Raw genomic sequence first — 18,909 nt, forward strand, 5'->3', positions numbered from 1 at the left:
AGATTATAATTAAGAACATTGATTAAATCTTTCACATCTTTTATACCGCTTGTTAATAAATAATTAGAATAAAATAATAGAATAAAATAATTAGAATAAAATTCTCAGGAAAAGATAATTTTAAAATACACGCGATAAAAAAATATTATTATTCCAAATATTGCATTAAATGCAATAATCCTTTTAACGGATACTATCACACACACAAAAATTTTGCCAATGTAGAAAATTCAGAATATTTGCCATTTATAACTAAATACGCGTTATATGTGTGAAAGGTACAGAGAGAATATATCACTCTTATTCGTAAAATATGATAGGATAAAGCAGAAAAAAATAGATGAAAAATTGTCGATGAAAAATGCACGCGTAGCTGTCTATTAAAAAGGAGGAAAAAAAAAGACAGGTTACATGGGTCACTGTAAAACGAGAAAAATGTCCGCGTGGATGACAATGGCAGCGATTGTTCGGCCAGTGAAAAATCGACTAGATTGTTATTTCACAACGTCGCAGAAGGTATTTTACTAGATAGTAAACGGGTCAAGTCTATTCTGTACCCGGCGACTGCTAGTGACAGGCTAATTACTGGAAGCATGAGTATTTTTATTGATACACCCACAGGCACTGTATCTGACACATCTGGGTATAAAAGCGGAAAATTAATTTGTACACAATGGCGCGCACATTTTGCGTGCTTGTGTAAGCTCGCCTGCGTATGTCCCATAACCGTGTCCTACGCACAGTTTAACCCTGTTATTCTTTCGCTTTCGGTTACGTCCAATTAAATTTAATTTATCAGAATTCTTTAAATAATTCAAATATCGATCTCTCTAAAATACGCTGTAAAACGATATAACAGATATTTATTTTTTAAAGCATTTTTAAATGCCATTTAAATGCAGTTGACATTTTTACAATAAATTCGAAATTACTTGTTTAAACAAACATTCTTTTTAAATTACTTGCTATAAAATTAACATGAATAATACATAAGAGCATGTGATTGGATATATACTGAAAGTTTTATATTTAATATTAAAATAGTTAAAAAAAAAATAATTTGCTATCCTATCTTTTTCTTATTATACATAATTTCAAAAATAGAGAACAGAGATTGCAATTTAGAAACACGTTACACTTCTATGTTGCATATTACAAGCTCCTTATAAATTTAGCCATTTTATAAGGGAAAAAATTTTTATAAAATGATGAGAATTTTTATACAATGACACGTTTTATGAAAACTGACAATGAGCATTCGATAAAAAAATTAACTTACAAGGATGTACAATGAATATAAAAAGAAACAGAATTTATTACATAAAGAAATATTGATTATAACATTTATTAATATTTTTTGGCGCTAGATTCAATGTTAAATAAGAGTGATCAGTCTTGAAGAAAAACATGAAAATGCCACACTTCGCCAAATTGACTGCCGAATTCGTCTAAATTTCCATGGTGCATTTTTTTTAAAGTGCACTTTTTTTAAACTTTCACGAGCGTCAACCGAATATCGGATTAGACCCGGCGATTTTTCGCCGCGCAACGACATAGCGATGCAATTTTACGGAGCTAACGGAGCGACGCAATTTCAACGTTCGCTGGCCATCATGATTTTCTCTTTCCTGCCACATCTCGTCATTAAATTTATATTTGCTCGGATTGACCGGGGCGAGGCACGAACGGACGGTAAACGACCGCCGTTTTCGCGAATAAAACGGGGCGAGGGGGAATCAGTTTGCCTCGCGCGGTGGACATTACCGCCTCCCTCGTTCGAAAGCCGCAATGCGGCCGCATAAAACCACAGAGCTTCGCATCGTACCGCCCCACTTGCCTTCGCTATCTCTCGCGGAAATGCCAGTTTTTTTTCGCAGGTTCTTTTTCTGATACACGCATGCCATCTACGCGTTAACGACACTTGAGGTAATCATTATTATCAATCAGGTAAAGACAATTAAATACGTTGAACTGCAAGAGATTAAATATAAAGTGTAATAAAAATGTGTTAAAAAAATATATAAATATATTTGTATGAAAAGTACATTATATTAAAAATATGGAGACTGTAATTGTTTTATTCCGGCAATGTCGGTTTTGTTTTTTTCTATTGCGCGAATTATTTTCTGCTTTACGTATAAAATTTATTTCAAGATTCGGGATTTTATTAAATCGCGTGTGATATATATTTTTCAAATAATTTGAATTAATGTTACTAACTTTTGGAAGCAAGAAACATGTCAAAAATACGTGTACATAAGCAATTAAAATAATGCAATTTGCTTGAGACTTACCGTGAATATAACAGAGTAAGCAAAGAATTTTTAATCTGTTAATAATTTTACCGAATAAAGCTGCAGAGATTCGCATTATGTGGCTCCGTTTGCATATTATTATCTTCCGGCGAAAATCTAGTTTTTTATGTAGTGCACATTTGCGGAATGCACAAGTTAATGAATTCCTCAGAAACTCCTGAGCTTCTTTTTACAACATAATAAACTAAAGATAATAGGAAAAGAATAATCATAAAAATTTTGTTGATGGCAAAATATGAATTAAAAAGATTAAATAAATTATTTGATTTATCCAATAAAGAAATACTGTCAAAATAATCAAATAAAGTTTTAATTTCGTTAATTTTTAATTTCGTAAATTTATATATGTTCGATAACTTGATAGTAAATAATAAATAGTAAATTTCTAATAGTAAATTCTTGATTTTGTATAGAAAAGTCTTGCGGATTAATAAAGTTCATACCGCAGAGAGAATATTGGTCCATCCTTTAGTAAAATAAATAAATCATCGTAGACTGCATATATCGTTAATTTTTATATTTTTTATGGTTTTATGAAAGCTACCATCAAACCCTATCGGATTTCCTTTCGGACGGTGTATTGTACAGCCGCATTCATTACAAAGTACACCGTTGCGAGACGTCGTTGTGAAAAAGGCGGATAAAAAAAAGCCTCGATATCGTTGGCTGGTGCCTGTTTTTAACACTAGCACGTAAAGTTTCCATTAGATGCATTATTATTACTTGTTCGACAAAAGTCCGCGTTTCCCGTTTCCCATTTTTCCAGCTCGCGATATCCACAGCTCGCGTCGGCAGACGCTGCTATTTATAATCCGGAAAACGACGCCGTTACGCTCCCGTGCGCCCAATGAAAAGTGAAATTTATGCGTGCATATACGTCGAACACTCCATGACTCGTAATACCGTAGTAGCGTGTGTGGAAAAAAAAGTTTCGTTTTTTTATCCTTATCCTGTCAACTTTTATTTACGCAGGATAGCGATCATAAAAGACAATCGGATTAAAATCCCTTATTGTTGATTAGGTGCCGTGATATACCGTAAACTAGTTTTAATGTTGATAAATTACATTAATAATAACTTCGTGGCTCGTTAAAACTTTTCTATTGATATTTCAAGGCATATTTTAGCCATAATTTTTTAACTATGTCTGAGTAAATGTAGCTTTACGTAGCAAACTTTTATCTTAAAATTATCGTAAAATTATTCAGTATATATGAAGGAAAAAATATGTAATTAAATTAGAAATATATATAATTAATAATATTAAAGAAAAAAGGGCAATTTATTTAAAAAATATTTATATTGAAATGTGAGATATGGAGTATAAAATAAATAAAACATAGATATAATAAAGATACAATTTTAATTCCAACTTTATTATGCAACGAAATTTAAAAGCCACTCACATAGATTTAGTAGTTTTGCATGCGACGCATATCAAAGATGTTATTTCTGTAATAAAACTGATGTTTTTCTCCATGATTTTTCGCATATGTACGTGTGGAATAATAGTGGAGCATAATTTAAACTGGAAAAATGATATTCCACAGACACCGTAAGTCAACGTAAACCACGGAAAACGCAGGGCGTAATTTCGTGCGGTAAATCTGCAACGCTCGTAAATCGCTTTATGGAAACTCCACCCATCTGCGCATGAGATCTCCACGTCCTTAAAGACGCTCTGATATAAATGCTCATGCGATGCAGTCGATTCCCGCTGTGCTATGCAGTCATAATGGCTTCATCACTGCTCTTAAATGCAAGTGGAATAACAATGGAGTCTGTATGAGACTTACAATAGTAAATTTATAATCATATTTTTTTAAATAAATAAAAATTATGTGTAGAACGTTACAAGATAAAATGACTCTAAGCGACGAGAAATTTTGTAATCTTATTTTGAACAATTTTATCCATTTATTTTCTAATAATCTTTTAGAAATCAAAGAAAATTAAGCTGTTAATGAGTCTATAAGAAGCTAATAATCGCTCCGTAGGGAACCAGGATCAATTGAAAGGGACGCGCGCGCTGGATATAAGCCGGGAAAAAATTATCCTGCGAGAAGAATAAGGCACGGTCTCTTCTTGCCTCGCTCGTGGAACGACGCAGCTGACGCATATGAAATTTCCATATTTGAGCTCGGCGAAAAGTGGCATTGCTTCGTTCTCAAAGGAGTGAAACGAGCGATAGCGAAACATTTGCAATTCCCGGGGATATTCGCGAGGAATATCCTGCGGAATAGGAGACGAGCGTGACGCAACCCTATGAAATCCCGGTGTCTCGCTCGCGGATTTAAGACGCTGCGCAGCTGCATCTACTGCAGCTTTCCCGATTGTAATAATCACATGGAAATCTGACTTCCATCGATATTCTTTCCCTCTTTTTATTTTTCTTTTCTCGTATATGCAATGATTATTTGTGCATCATCACATTTAGTACATCTCTCGATTTTGTACCCAAGTTTCTGAAACAAGGTAAACTGAATGACTTTTTTATTAAATTAATAAGTCAAATAAAGTATTTTTTTTCGTATTACAATATCTATAATTAAAATATATTAACATTTTAGCGATATAATAATAACGTTATATATTTTTGAACTATGAGTATAGAAATTAAGATTAAGATTGTACAGCTCTGGGATAATTGATCAATAATATATGTGCATTGTGTGGATTTTTTCATCTCTGTAACATCCAAAATAGGTCTAGAGAAGATTGTTAATTATATACTTCTTTATATCATTTACTCGGCTGAGAATTAATAATGAATCGCGTTTTATTAAGTGGACTTCCTACGTGTGAACTAATGCGTGATAACGAGAAACTTTTCGTTAATGAATCGAAATTAGCATTACGTACCCGGAACATGTAATAATTTGCATATATTACCTCGGACTATTAGACATCAAAATATCATCCACGGTTATCTTCATGGAAGTTCAAGTACTTGGGTCTAGAGCCTCATTATACGGTAACCGTATCTTCGTCCGTTGAAACGAGAAGTATGTTATCCGAGAGCTTGCGAGGACCGTTAATTAAGAGCACAGTAATAAGGGATATTAAGATTTCATATGTCCCTCGGGACCACTGACGGGCTTTGAGAAACGACTCTTAAGTTATTCGCCGGTTTTTTATGATACTGAATTGTTTATTTACATTAATATTTTGCACAAACACAAAACTACGGTCAGTAATATTAGAAAATTGTCATCCATGTAAAAAAATAGCACTTGGAGCTAAAATTATCTGTGTTTTTTTTTTTTTTAGTTTATCACAATAATTATGATCTTAGAATCTTATATACATATATGCATTGACATGTATATATTTTATATTAAAATTTCTTTTTATATATTTTAATAGAGAAAAAGTAAATTTAGTGAAATTTAAAAAATTAATATAGCGGAATACTAGAAGATGTCTTTTTCTTTTTTCTTTTCTTTTTTTTTAACTTTTATATAACAATATTATTGTGTCGGTTGATATAAAATTAGAAATAGTTTACACATATATAAACAAATTTTTACGCTATTTTTCTCTTATATTTTCCATATGATCACGGTACGGGATATTCAGACGGTTATTTTTACATTTCTACTGTCGAAAATGTCAGTCATCATCACGAGAGCTTTTTACAACTAAAATGTCAAAGTGTGCTTCGGCAGTTTTAATAAATAAAGCTAGATACTAATAAAATGTGAAGTAAATAATTGGCAATCGTTACGAATTACTATGATATTTATGTATATAATAATTTTTTTAACAGTGTCTTCCATTTATTTGGTTAGAATATTTATCGAGTACTATCTATATTATTTATTTTTTACAAAATAATATTATTTCAGTAAATTGCAATGTATCGGGAAATGTAAACCCATCGAAACATTTATCGAACTGGAATCATGAAACAAAATGTAGCATATCGATTAATTCTGTCATGATTAACAAATAATATTTATTTTCGAGAAGATAAAAAAATATTAAAAATATATATGCATCCATACATAACTGATATAGCAAGTACATATATCATCTTTCTTTTTGCTTCAATTCACTTTGAATTAAATCAGTCTTATTTTTGTTACGAAAAGTCGACGAGATTATAAGTATCAACTTTATTTGCAACTTGAGAAATAATTTTTAATGCATTTTCGGCATAAATGGCAATTATTTAATTCCAATTATTTATAATTATTTATAATTTATTTATATTAAATATTATACAAATAATACTATTTGACATATAGAAGTTATCATAATACATCTTTTATAAACAAATATTTAAGTCCAAACACGAAATTCCCATCGACGTAATTTAAATGGAAATATTATTGCAAAAGTAAGTAACAAACTAAACTTACAATAAATTGAACTACGAGAATTACTTCTAGAAAGAGAATGTCGACTATCTAAGAGATGAACGCGTGCGGTTGAACGCATTAACGGGAAACTCGACATTCAAGGGATTTTGTTTGTTTCCAACACTCTCAACGAATACTACGTTAATGCTTGCTAATGAGTCACTCCGAAACAGCATTTGTTTGGTAATTCTCGCAAATACTGGAATTACAAGCTGTCGACAATTGTGTTCGCGATGCTGCCAATATTTGCCGCTGCTAAGTTCATCGTAACTGATGTTTTATCAGATTTTCGCAGATGGTGTTCCGATATTTCTCTAATAATTAATGATTTTTATCTTTCTTCTTATTCCTAATTTAATTTTTCTACTTGTCAATTTGTCAATCATGCTCGTGTCTCATAAAAAGAAAATCTGGTTATACTAGTTAACTGTCGGTGGCAGAGCAATTAAGAAATAAAATAAAATAAATTAAATTATCTTTCTTTCAAAAGAGAGAGAGAAAGAGAGAGAGTCATGATTTAAAATTTTCTCTTCGTGACATTCAGACATATCATATAAAAAGTAAAATTATGTTAATTATGTTAAATAGAATCTTGCTTACAAATCAATTTTCAGAAAAAAGATGTAATAATAAAAAAAAAATTGTAAAATATGAAAAGAAAGATAGAAAATATAATACTGTTTTGAATTAAATTCTCTCATCAAAAAACAATTATATATGGGAATTTGACAACTAATTAATATAACTTATGGTGTTGTTTGAATTTCATATTAATATAAATAAAATCAAAATAAAAAATCTATAAATCTATAAAATTGATAACAGTGATAGAAAAAAGAAACTGTAAAGTAGATGGAGAAAGTGATGCGCAATATATCGCAATATAATATGCAATCAAACTTAATTTTCATGGTGTCGCCGATTTTGTGCATCGTCGACGAAGTCGTATCTAAAAGTTGGTGAGCCGAAAATTATCGCATTACCGCGCCTTAATTATGATTGCTGGCTCTACCATCTACTGAGGAATAAAACAGTGAGGGGGAGAGTAGAGAGACCGGAGAGTCTCACAGCTCCGTTAATTAGCAAGGAAATAATTTCTCGGTCATTAACCAACCTGCCGCCGTTTCTCTGCAAAGAAGGTACGAGACCGTGGATTATCTATGAGAAGACAATGGATGCGCACATCATTCACTCTGATACATGACGATACAACTATGATAGCAATCTCTCAAGGTGAATCGATTTCTCTTAATATCATTTTCTTTATACGCCATAATATATTCGCTTATTGGCATATTTGATAAACAGAAAGATGTTCAAAGATGTCCTTCCTCAGCAAAAATGAAATATTAATTAATGAATTAGAACAAAAAGAAATTTTTCAAATTAATGCAGTAACTCTAATACTATCAGAATATGTATTTTATTATTTTATCAATCGTCATCTGATTTAATAAAAAATTAAATTTTTGTAGAAATATTTTGATCCTTACAATAATTTATGCTGCAGTCCGTATATTTTAGTTGGATTTTCGCGACGGACAATTTTTATCGTATCCAGAATCTTGCATCAATTTTATCCAACTTCGATTACTTAGTCAATTTAACTAAATTTTGCGAATCCCAGAAGCAATTTCGAACGAATTTGAAAAAGAAGTTGCATCAGAATTGGGACCGGTATACTTCTCATCTATTTTTCTTCTCTCCTGCGAGAATTGCACTCCATAACTACAACAGCAAAAGGTTGAAGAAAAGGAGGACATTACTGAATCTTGCTGATGCCTCCTTAAGGAATACATTTCCAAGACATTTTCCATTTCTTAACCACTTATATTCATATTTGATATACTACATAAATAATAAAATATTAAGTATTAAATTAAATAAATATTAATAAAACTAAAATATTCACCTTTTAAGCAACAACTATTTGCTAAAGTAAGTTAGCTTTTTATTTAATTTTTCTTTGTATATTAAAGGCTGTTTAAATTCCTGAAAAATATGAAGTAGAAAATTTGGAAAATAATTGAAAAATGTATCAAAAGTCACTTTTCTATTGGCTTTTTCACAAACAAATGAAAAATCAATAAAGTATTCGTATAAATAGCGATCCTCTGAATATTAACCATTGTCAGCTACTGTCTTTGGAACTATTTTTATTCACTTGCAGTCATCATTACAATAAATGTTAGCTGATACAAATTTTTTAAAAAAAGCGTAATGCGAGAGGAAAATGTAATATTTAAAATAGATTTAAATTTTCAATAAATGTAGTTTGAAATTTTGAACGTCAACATTCTGTTCAAAATGTTCGCTATGTTCTTTATAAATTCACAATTTAACAAAAAAATCACGAAAGAGAGAATAGATTCCATAGATTTTTTATGCTAAATATAATTCCGGTTCCACAAATAGCGTTAAAATTTCGAGACATTTGCAATTAAAGTTGCAGAAATATACTATTTTAATGCATTTTATCATTTTATAACTGTAATATATGTAATATATCGAGAAAATCTTTTTTAGAATTACATAAAATAAAATATATCATTAGAAACTTTCAACTATATAAACCGCACTATCACCGCTGCTTTATTTTATTATCGTCATTTCTAACAGAAAGTATGCGTATCGCGGCACAAAATCATGTTAATTACGTATTGTAGTCTACAAAATATGCTCACGCAACGGAAACCAGTACCAATAACGACTTTATTGATAAACGTACAGTAGATAATTAAGCGATAGACGTAATAAATAGGCACATGTGGTGTAAGATCGATCCGACGATAGAGCTTATTGTGTCGCGAGTCACGCTCGCGTACGATCCAGCGGTCTTTCATTTATCGGGCGCGACACAATGTCCTTTGATTAGGCCTAAAGTATTTAATTAAGCAACGTACACATGCGTAGTTCGTAACGTACAGTAATTATGTAAGGGACGAGAGAAGTTACCGGTGATTAAACGCAGAATAGCTGGCTGCGCCGCATGCCAACTCCAGACATTGCGATGCGATAAACTGCAAGTCAGAACATTGCGGTCTCACAGCAAATCGATTATATTTGCTAGTGAATATCGGATTGTCTGTGTTCGCGCAATTAATTTCGATTCGATGGCGGTTAGTATATCGCTCGAGGCTCGCGACTGTCGGACAAGAATCGTTACTCTCGAACTAATTTCTGCAACCATGTAACAATTAGAGAAATGTACTAAATACTTGTTCGGCTTTATTTGCATATAAGTGAAATGATTATAATATTTTTTATATACATATGTGTGCAAATAAAGGATATGTGTATAAATTATCAAGATAAATATATGTATTGCAATTCCGACAAAAAGATTTATATAGAAATTAAAAGTACTCTTCAAGACAACATCGCGTTCGATATGCTTCGTGTAATATTGGTGTCAGGATGTCAATTCAACTTGCCCTTCGGTGTCGAGGTTGTGACTTTCTCTCGCGCTTTCTCGTTGACATGATTCAATTCACGCAGGGCAAGAGAGAGAGAGAAATCCTAATTAGCTTTAGTTCAAACTTTAGCTCAAACTTATCTCGTCATTCCGTATATGTCATATTTTCTTTATTTTCTTCTCTTTGTTGCAAGATGTGTAATTGGTCATCTCAGCTAAATCGCAAAATATTGGCCACTTTTTTCTTTAATAGCAGTCTTTATGTGATCGATCAATGATGTGTATTGTAAGAAGAGAGCGGCAAAATTAAGGCTTCTTAAATCGACGAAACATTTTATGTGATTCTCATTTCACGACAAATTAATTTTTTTATTAATCTCTAAGAGATCTAAAAAAATGAGGTAGGTATGTAATAAAATGTTTCATATTCGCAAGAAATAATGCCGACGTCGAAGCAATAATCCCTGATTATGCATGAGCAGTGATATTTTGTTTCAAATTGAACGCGCATTCAATTACAAAACCCGGAATCGAAGTGCAGCAACAGCGTTTTCTGTCAATGAAAAATGTGCACACACATTTGGAATTCTTAAATTAAAAGATACTTTTATAAATTTTTTAAAATTCGGTAATAAGAGAGATAGAAAATGTTTCTATGCTAATATTTATTTTTTTAATCTTCTACATTACAATAGGAAAATTGTAAACTATTTTTTCAATTTTTTTATCAGTCTTAATAATTCTTTTTTTTAGTTTATTATATATATTTATTTATATAAAATAATGAAAAAACTATATAATAATAATCTTTCTACAATATGTCTACATCTATATACATGTACATATACAAATAATATTGGTCAAAAATATTAGATATAATATCATAGAAATGGAAATCATTATTTTAATGAATAAAAACATAAATATTATTTATTACTGTTATTTTATACTTTATCGTAAAAATTATAAAAATTATAACAAATAATAACAAAAATATTAAATTCTTCAGAAAAGATTTCCTATGCTTTCAATATTGTTACATATACTCTTGCCATTTGCAACAGTTTTTTAAAAGTTGCTACTAATATTAGATTTCAGATATTTGATTACTGATATTTCTTTGCAAATATGCTGGAATCATATCAGTAACAACTTTCAATAAAAACTGTTGTCAAGAGAATTCCAAGAGAAAGAGAGAAAGATAAAAGAGAGAGAAAGAAAAGAGAGAGAGAAGTATTGAAAGCATAGGAAGGTTTTATTTTGAAGAATTAAAAATTTAATATTTTTACTATTACTTGATATAATTTTAAAGATATAATTTTTACAACTTTAAAGCATAAATACATTATTAAAATATAATTCAGTAATATTTATATATGTTCATGTTTATATGAAAGTAAAAATTTTTTCAATGTTAATGATACTTTTGTCTAATACTGTATGTATAGCATATATATGACAAAATATAAATAAAGCTCGTGATTGTAATGTATAGTAATGTATATGGAAAAAATTGAAATATTAATCTCTCGTTGAATTATGTTTTAGCCAATATGCAAATTTTTCATTTTAGCGGATGATAATGATACTGCATAATTTAATTTTGGATAGGTTATTTAATTTTCTCTATATTAAAAATAGTTATAAATGTCCTTAAAATTAAATATTAAAAAGTAGTGAAAAATGTCATTCTATTTTTCATGTCTTTTTACATTGTAATCATTATTAATTCTATATTTTACAAGAGCAGTCGGGAGACGCCGCGCTAAATTTAAAAACATACGCGCAAACATACACACATTCATGTATACACGCCGAACACACCTAGCGCGGCGTCTCCCGACTGCTCTTGTAAAATATAGAATTAATAATGATTACAATGTAACAAAGTAATTTGTTAATATTATTTAATTCTAAAATCTTAAGCCTTTGTAAATCATATTACGCTAAATATATGAAGAGTCAATTCAAATAAGAATAAATTGAAATAATAATAATTACTTTTCATATACATGTATAATTTTTTAATTGTAATATTTAATAATAGTTTGAAGTTAATTGTATTAATATTTACAAATAGACATTATTTCAAACTTTTCTAAGCTTATATTTTTATTATTAAATATTAAATATTTGTGAAATATTTTTTTTATTACTTAATACTTTTGTTTTATTTACTTTTGTTTTTTTATTTTTTTTAATTTATTTAATTAATTTTCTTTTTTAGATTTTTATTTATTGTTTTGTATTAAACTTTTTTCTTTTTATTACATTTTATATTTTTTATTATTTAATTTATTAATTACTTTTTTATTTTATAATTATTGTTGGCAGCAGTCGGGAGTATTTTTTTTTTGAAAAAACTTTTTTTTGTTTCTTAGTTTCGCTCGCAGCCAATGAGAGAACGTATAGACGAAATAATATTGTTTTTCCGCTTTTTATTAATAGAATAAAGAATAATAATTATAAGTTCTAAACCATCCTTGGTTAATAAAAAACTGATGTGCAAAAGATGACACCGAACTATGTTATTGTTATCGAGAAAAGCCGTGAGAACCGATCCGAGCTCGGTGAAATGCATACTCCCTCCGTCTTTTGCCAGCCGTAGGTTGGCAGCAGTCGGGAGTAAAAATAAAAGAATGAGCGATTTATTTTTTTACAATGTTATATTTATCGTAATTACATTAAGAAAACATTACATTATCAATACATTATACATATTAATATAAAAAACGTTTTTCAATATTTTATTAGTATAAATTTAATTAATAAAAGGAATAATAATATGTAGATGCGCAAAATCTATATTTATAAAATTTATATAAAAGGTTTATATAAAAGATTTCTTTTTGTGCCCATTATAAAAGAAATTTTATAAATCATTTTTTTATGAGATAATTTGCATTAATATTTCAAAGAATATAAAAGAATATAAAATTAGCACAATTTTCCCTTATTAATATTAATAACTTTATAATTTATATTACACATAATATTATATGTTATTATATCTTTACATATTAACATATTAATATCTTTACATATTAACATATTAATATCTTTACATATTAACATATTAATATCTTTACATATTAACATATTAATATAATATATATAATGTAATATTATTTAATATATTATATAATATATTTTATAATATAATATTATATAACATTATATCTTTGTAATATATATAATTATATACATTATTTATGAGCTATATTATTATCTTTATAATTTTTATTAATTGTGATATAATCTATTTATCCATGAATAAGATGAAATTTTGTCAATTAAATTTATATGTGTTACACGTATTTTTCATAATATAAGCTTCTTAATGTATCGTCAGAAATGTAAAATATCTTATAAAAGCGGTTTTTTTATCTTTTTTTATGTTTTTTTTCTATATCTCCTTTAAATAATAGCATTACAGCTTACAAACATGCAGAATAATGAAATTTTCGCTCGTCTTACTTTCTTAAATATTATAATAATCGCATTATAACTTATAAATATACTAGAAAATTAAATTTTAATCTCTTCAATATTTTTAACAGTAGATGGTCTTATCAATTTCCATTCATAAGTGCTTTTGTACCATTGATGATAATGTTCATATATTCTGTAAATAGATAAAAAGTAAAAAAAAGCAATTTATATCTCTATATTATATTTATTATATAATATATGCTGTTTTATATTTTTATTAAGATATTTTAGTATTTTTACAATCATGGTTTAAATTAGAATAGTTTCCGTTTAATGAATAAAATTGTTGTATCATGGCATACAAAGTATCTCAATCATCTTTAGTCTAAAAAGATTCTTTTTTAATTTAGATTTGATATAAATTTGTTTTAGTAAAAGTACCAAATTAAGTTATTTGTGTTTATTAATTTATATCTTTATTGTATATCTTTATGATCAATTCTTATATTTATTATTATTAATTAATAATAATGATTTCAAATAATACATAATATAATAATCATATGTTCCTTTTAATAATTTTAAGTTTACTTTTATATAAAAGCAAATTTTAAATCAGTTAAGAGAGAGAAATGTGATTATTATTCGTGAAGTTTATTTTGAAAGGAATTTTCTTAATCATTTACAATTCGGATGTAATTATTGGCTTTAATCGTTTTTTTAATTACTTCTTTTTAAGAAAAAAAATTAATTCCGAAATTTATCAGATAATTTACTGTTAAAATTAGATTTATTAATTTCAATTCTTTATTTTTTCAACTTCAGTTCTTTGTGAATATACTTTTAATAGTTGAAAATCTCCGAATGCAAAAAAGTTAGATTAATTAATTAATCGAATGTACTCTTACCCTTTACTCCAGTCAAGTATTTTAGGCACTGTCATATAAATAAAAAATATGCCTGGGGCGATGATTTTTACGATAAAAGGAAACTGGACATCTAATAGATACAGGAAATTTTCTAATAGCACTGAATAAATTATTAGTCCAATCATGTAGTTTATAGCTATCCAAATTAGTATCATACAAAGAGGGTCGGAAACTGTTAGAAACATCTGAAACAATTTATTCCCATCTTTGTAATATTATTATATTGGTATCATATGAACACATTTAATGAAAAAATAATAATTCTTTAAATAAATTATTTTAATATTATTATAATTAAAATCATCAAACATAGAAATTATAAAACATCATAAAAATTATTTTATCATTTTATTTGTTTTTTGATATACTCTTATTTATTTTACACTGTAATTTATTTATTGAATTGTTATGATTATATCTATAAATCATTCCGTTTAAGTTTTAAATTCTTTTGACTTTATCATCAAATATTTCTTCACACTTTATAATTATTATAGGCAATCTGTCCTTCAAAATATGCCAAAAAGTTTAAAATCTTCATTTAAAAATATCAAAAAATTATAAACTGATCGTACATATAAATTATATAATATAAGTTCTGTTACCACGCTTTATTATTGTGGCATATATTTATATATGAATTTTGACTTTAACGATTTCAGCGTTTGACTTAAATTTAATATCTGCTTATTATTTTGTGAAAACATCTTTTTCAATTTATAAAATCTATATATATATATATATATATATATATATATATATATATATATATATATTAAAATACATTTTTTTTTATTTTTCTAAAAACTTGCTCGCTATTCTCTACAATTTTTTAACGGTTATAAGATGTATTGTGACGTTACCTTTAAAAATGATTTGGGCCGTCTTTCGAATGGATAGCGAGCCTCACAAAGTGGGCAATAAAGTATGTTTAAAATATTTACTCTTTGCTTCAGACAATAAATATGTAGGAATTTATCTCCACACTTACATAGGCATAAGACATCTTCTTTCCTCCTCTCACCTATCATAAATAAATTTATATACATAATACATTTTTTAAATAATAATGTTGAATTGATATAATATATATCCAATCTTTTTAGTAAATAAATTATATAGATACATATTTTTGTGTGTGTTTGTGTGTGTGTGTGTGTGTGTGTGTGTGTAACGCATAAAAAAGTTTATAATACAAAATACATAACGCTGATTAAAAAAATTTATAATCCGCAATTATCTTTATAAAGAAAATTTATTAAACTCCGATTATTTCATAAAAATAAAACTGCGTACCTATTTCAAAACAACACCAACATGATGGCGAACTTGGTGCGATCTCTTTGTCTTCCATGGGGGGGAAATATGTAAGCTTTTGTTATAATAGCGGATTAATACGTCTTATGAATTTAACTCTCCACGTTGTCACTGTATGGTTAATCTCTCGATACTGCTAACTTTGATACTGTTCTGATGATTTATTTACATTTATTCTTCTGACAACATCAGTCGCTGAAAATATTTAAGACCTTGAGACTTTAAGATTTGAACGAGAGACAGATATACAAGGTCTTAAATATTTTCAGACTGATGTTAATCAAAATTTATTTTATTGGATTGGACAAGGCAGGAAAGACTTATTTTTATAGAGTCAATAAACCGCAATTTTATAGAATTTAAGCATTTATTCAAATAGGTAAATAAAATAAATAATCAAAAAATCATAATATATTTATGTATATACATATATATGTATATATATATTAATATATATATATTTAAACGATATTTTTTATTATTTAATTTATTAATTACTTTTTTATTTTGTAATTATTGTTGGCAGCAGTCGGGAGTATTTTTTTTTGAAAAAACTTTTTTTTTGCTTCTTAGTTTCGCTCGCAGCCAATGAGAGAACGTATAGACGAAATAATATTGTTTTTCCGCTTTTTATTAATAGAATAAAGAATAATAATTATATTTTCTAAATCATTCTTGGTTATTAAAAAACTGATGTGCAAAAGATGACACCGAACTATGTTATTGTTGTCGAGAAAAGCCGTGAGAATCCGAGCTCGGTGAAACGCATACTCCCTCCGTCTTTTGCCAACCGTAGGTTGGCAGCAGTCGGGAGTAAAAAGATTCACATCAAACTAATTAATTATACATCGTAGCAAATGTGAAACATTTGTCAGGCAAAAATGTTTTAAATGCAAAAAATTGAGATTACATGTAATATTTCGTGAAATCAAAATAGCATCATAACAAACCTTCCCATAAATGCACGTTATCAAGTCTATACTATAATTTCCTGACGCGATGACATTGGGATTGACTCCAATCACCGCAAACAAGCAAAGTTATCGGCAGCCCATGCGATCGCGAAAGTCCGGTTGCGAGCATATAATAACATTTTCTTCCAATTTATTCCTATCAGCGTCCAATACCTGACATTGTTGCAATGGCGCGAGCCTGAGGGCAGTAATCCAGACTTGTCGACGCGTTCATAAAACAATTTGCGAACCTCTCCACGGCTCGTTGGCTCCTTCCCAGACTTCCTTTCGTCACCATGCATCCATTTTCGCAACTTCTTTCCCGCAACTTCTACCCCACATCCCTTAAAACCTCGGAGCGACTCCTCGATCCATTCTTCTCGTTCGCGTATCCTTTGAGAAAAGAGTTTTCTCATCGCGAGATTAATCGTTGGCCGAACTCATCTACTAGCAGGATGATGAAGATCAGTTGATTCTCCTTTGAGACTGAAGGCCGACCTAAGGAATCAGCTGAGCGTAACGAGCTACTTCCGCCATCCAGTCGTCTATCTTGCTACGAAATGCGAAACTAAAACGCTACACTGATGTAAGCGGGACTTGGGGCGTTTTATTCTATAGAATAATTCGTTCGACCGAGCATGGAACAACTCGATACGGTTGAATAGGCAATTTGATTTTGTTTCTGCTGGTACCCGCGATTCTGATGAGTTTAAATGAGATTAGTTCCGTCTGTCTGTATCGAGGTACAATTTTCAATTTAATCTATAGAAAAACTATATTTCGCTATAGACTAATCTCTAATATTGTTAAATATTTAGATGGAATAATCCACTTTATTAGTTTTAATTTTATTACCCAGTGTTCTCATTTTAAGTAATAATAAATTATTATGTAGTTTCATATGCTTCCGTTAAAAGATGGATTCAAAAAATTATATTAACAAATTTGCTTAAGCTGCTGGAAAATAGATTCCTTTTTAATATCAGCTATTTTTGAAAAACAAAAATTGTTTATGGCTACCTTTTTATCAGACAGAGATAGAAATCATCACAATTTTGACAGTTCGATCATACTCGGTTGGATTGTCGATACTATCGTGATAACAAGGCCACATGTTCGGAATCTAAACATTGCAGATACGAGCTCTCGTAACTGACAGCCGTCGAAACTGCGTGCGATAATATGCCGTGAATTTATGACAGAAAGCTTTTATACACGGTTCCTCGATCTTCGCTCTTCTCGTGGCTTTTCTTCACCCTATAATAATCCCATTTACATCTCTTGCCGCTCTCGAAAACTTCGCCGAAGGCGATGTCATCGTCGAGTTTGTAATTCGCAATCGCGGCTTTTGTATGTGACTATAAACGCCCTTTTTACCGTTAACGTAAAATTATATTCAGTAACTGTCCTTTTTGCTTTATCTTTTATTCGTTATTCTTTATCTCTCAATTAATAGCTGTCTCAAAATAATTGGAAATAATTATATTAATTAAACCGCTGTTTTAAAGATGATAAAATGTTCTTTGAATGGAACAAGTTATTAAAATATATGATTTTCAAATTGCATTGAAATTAAAAGGATTATTATAGTAACAAGTTAAAAGTCATTAGCCGAAGGTAATTTTGTTTTTCAAAAATATCTTGAAATAGAGAAAATATTTTCAAACAAATGTAAAATTATGTAAAAATATTTCAAGACACACAATATGAAAAAAACCCGTCAAAAAATATTATACTTTTCTAAGAATCAATATTAACTAAATATTCGTTATATTCGTTATCAAAGAAGACATATGAATCTGAGCTTCAATTCGAAGGCTTCCAATTTGAAGGGTTATTTCCGTATCTGACTATTGCAGATTTCGATGCGACTATGGTGTGTGATACACAGACGTAACAAGTTCGAGTTAACGCCATATGCGCGGATGCTATTACGGAAGTTTATCGTCTAATATAGGTATACCTTCAATCGATCGATACATATATATGTCTTGCACCATTTCATCTCGCATCTACGCATAGTTGGGATGAAGTATTACATCGTCTATACAAATGTCAACGAGCACCAAATATATCGCCTACATTTCTATACAGTAAGCCTTTGATGATACTCGGTGGTCACACATGAGAATGTTAATCTAGGAATTTGATATAAAATATATAGGATATATAAAATATCATTAA

General features: G+C 29.0%; 2 protein-coding genes across 5 annotated transcripts in view; both read right to left on the bottom strand.

The window, feature by feature from the left end:
* Nucleotides 1-18,909, bottom strand: part of Fkbp14 (peptidyl-prolyl cis-trans isomerase Fkb14) — a 167,510-nt gene that overhangs the window by 19,981 nt on the left and 128,620 nt on the right. The gene's annotated exons all lie outside the window — the stretch shown is intronic.
* LOC145972460 (uncharacterized) lies at nt 13,419-18,677 on the bottom strand. Of its 2 annotated transcripts, XM_083101100.1 has the most exons (5): nt 16,271-18,677; nt 15,752-15,967; nt 15,319-15,479; nt 14,435-14,640; nt 13,419-13,719 (listed from the first exon to the last, which is right to left on the bottom strand). In XM_083101100.1, exons 2-5 carry the CDS (start codon nt 15,807-15,809, stop codon nt 13,623-13,625), a joined length of 522 nt encoding a protein of 173 aa, XP_082957226.1. In that variant the 5' UTR covers nt 15,810-15,967; nt 16,271-18,677; the 3' UTR covers nt 13,419-13,622. The 2 variants fall into 2 exon arrangements, with proteins under 2 accessions (XP_082957226.1, XP_082957227.1); XM_083101101.1 differs by lacking the exon at nt 16,271-18,677 and having other exon boundaries at nt 15,752-16,052.

Source organism: Camponotus vicinus, unplaced genomic scaffold (genome assembly GCF_025532165.1).
Source record: "Camponotus vicinus isolate PSW18456_S1 unplaced genomic scaffold, iyCamVici1.0 SCAF_5, whole genome shotgun sequence".
NCBI lineage: Eukaryota > Metazoa > Arthropoda > Insecta > Hymenoptera > Formicidae > Camponotus > Camponotus vicinus.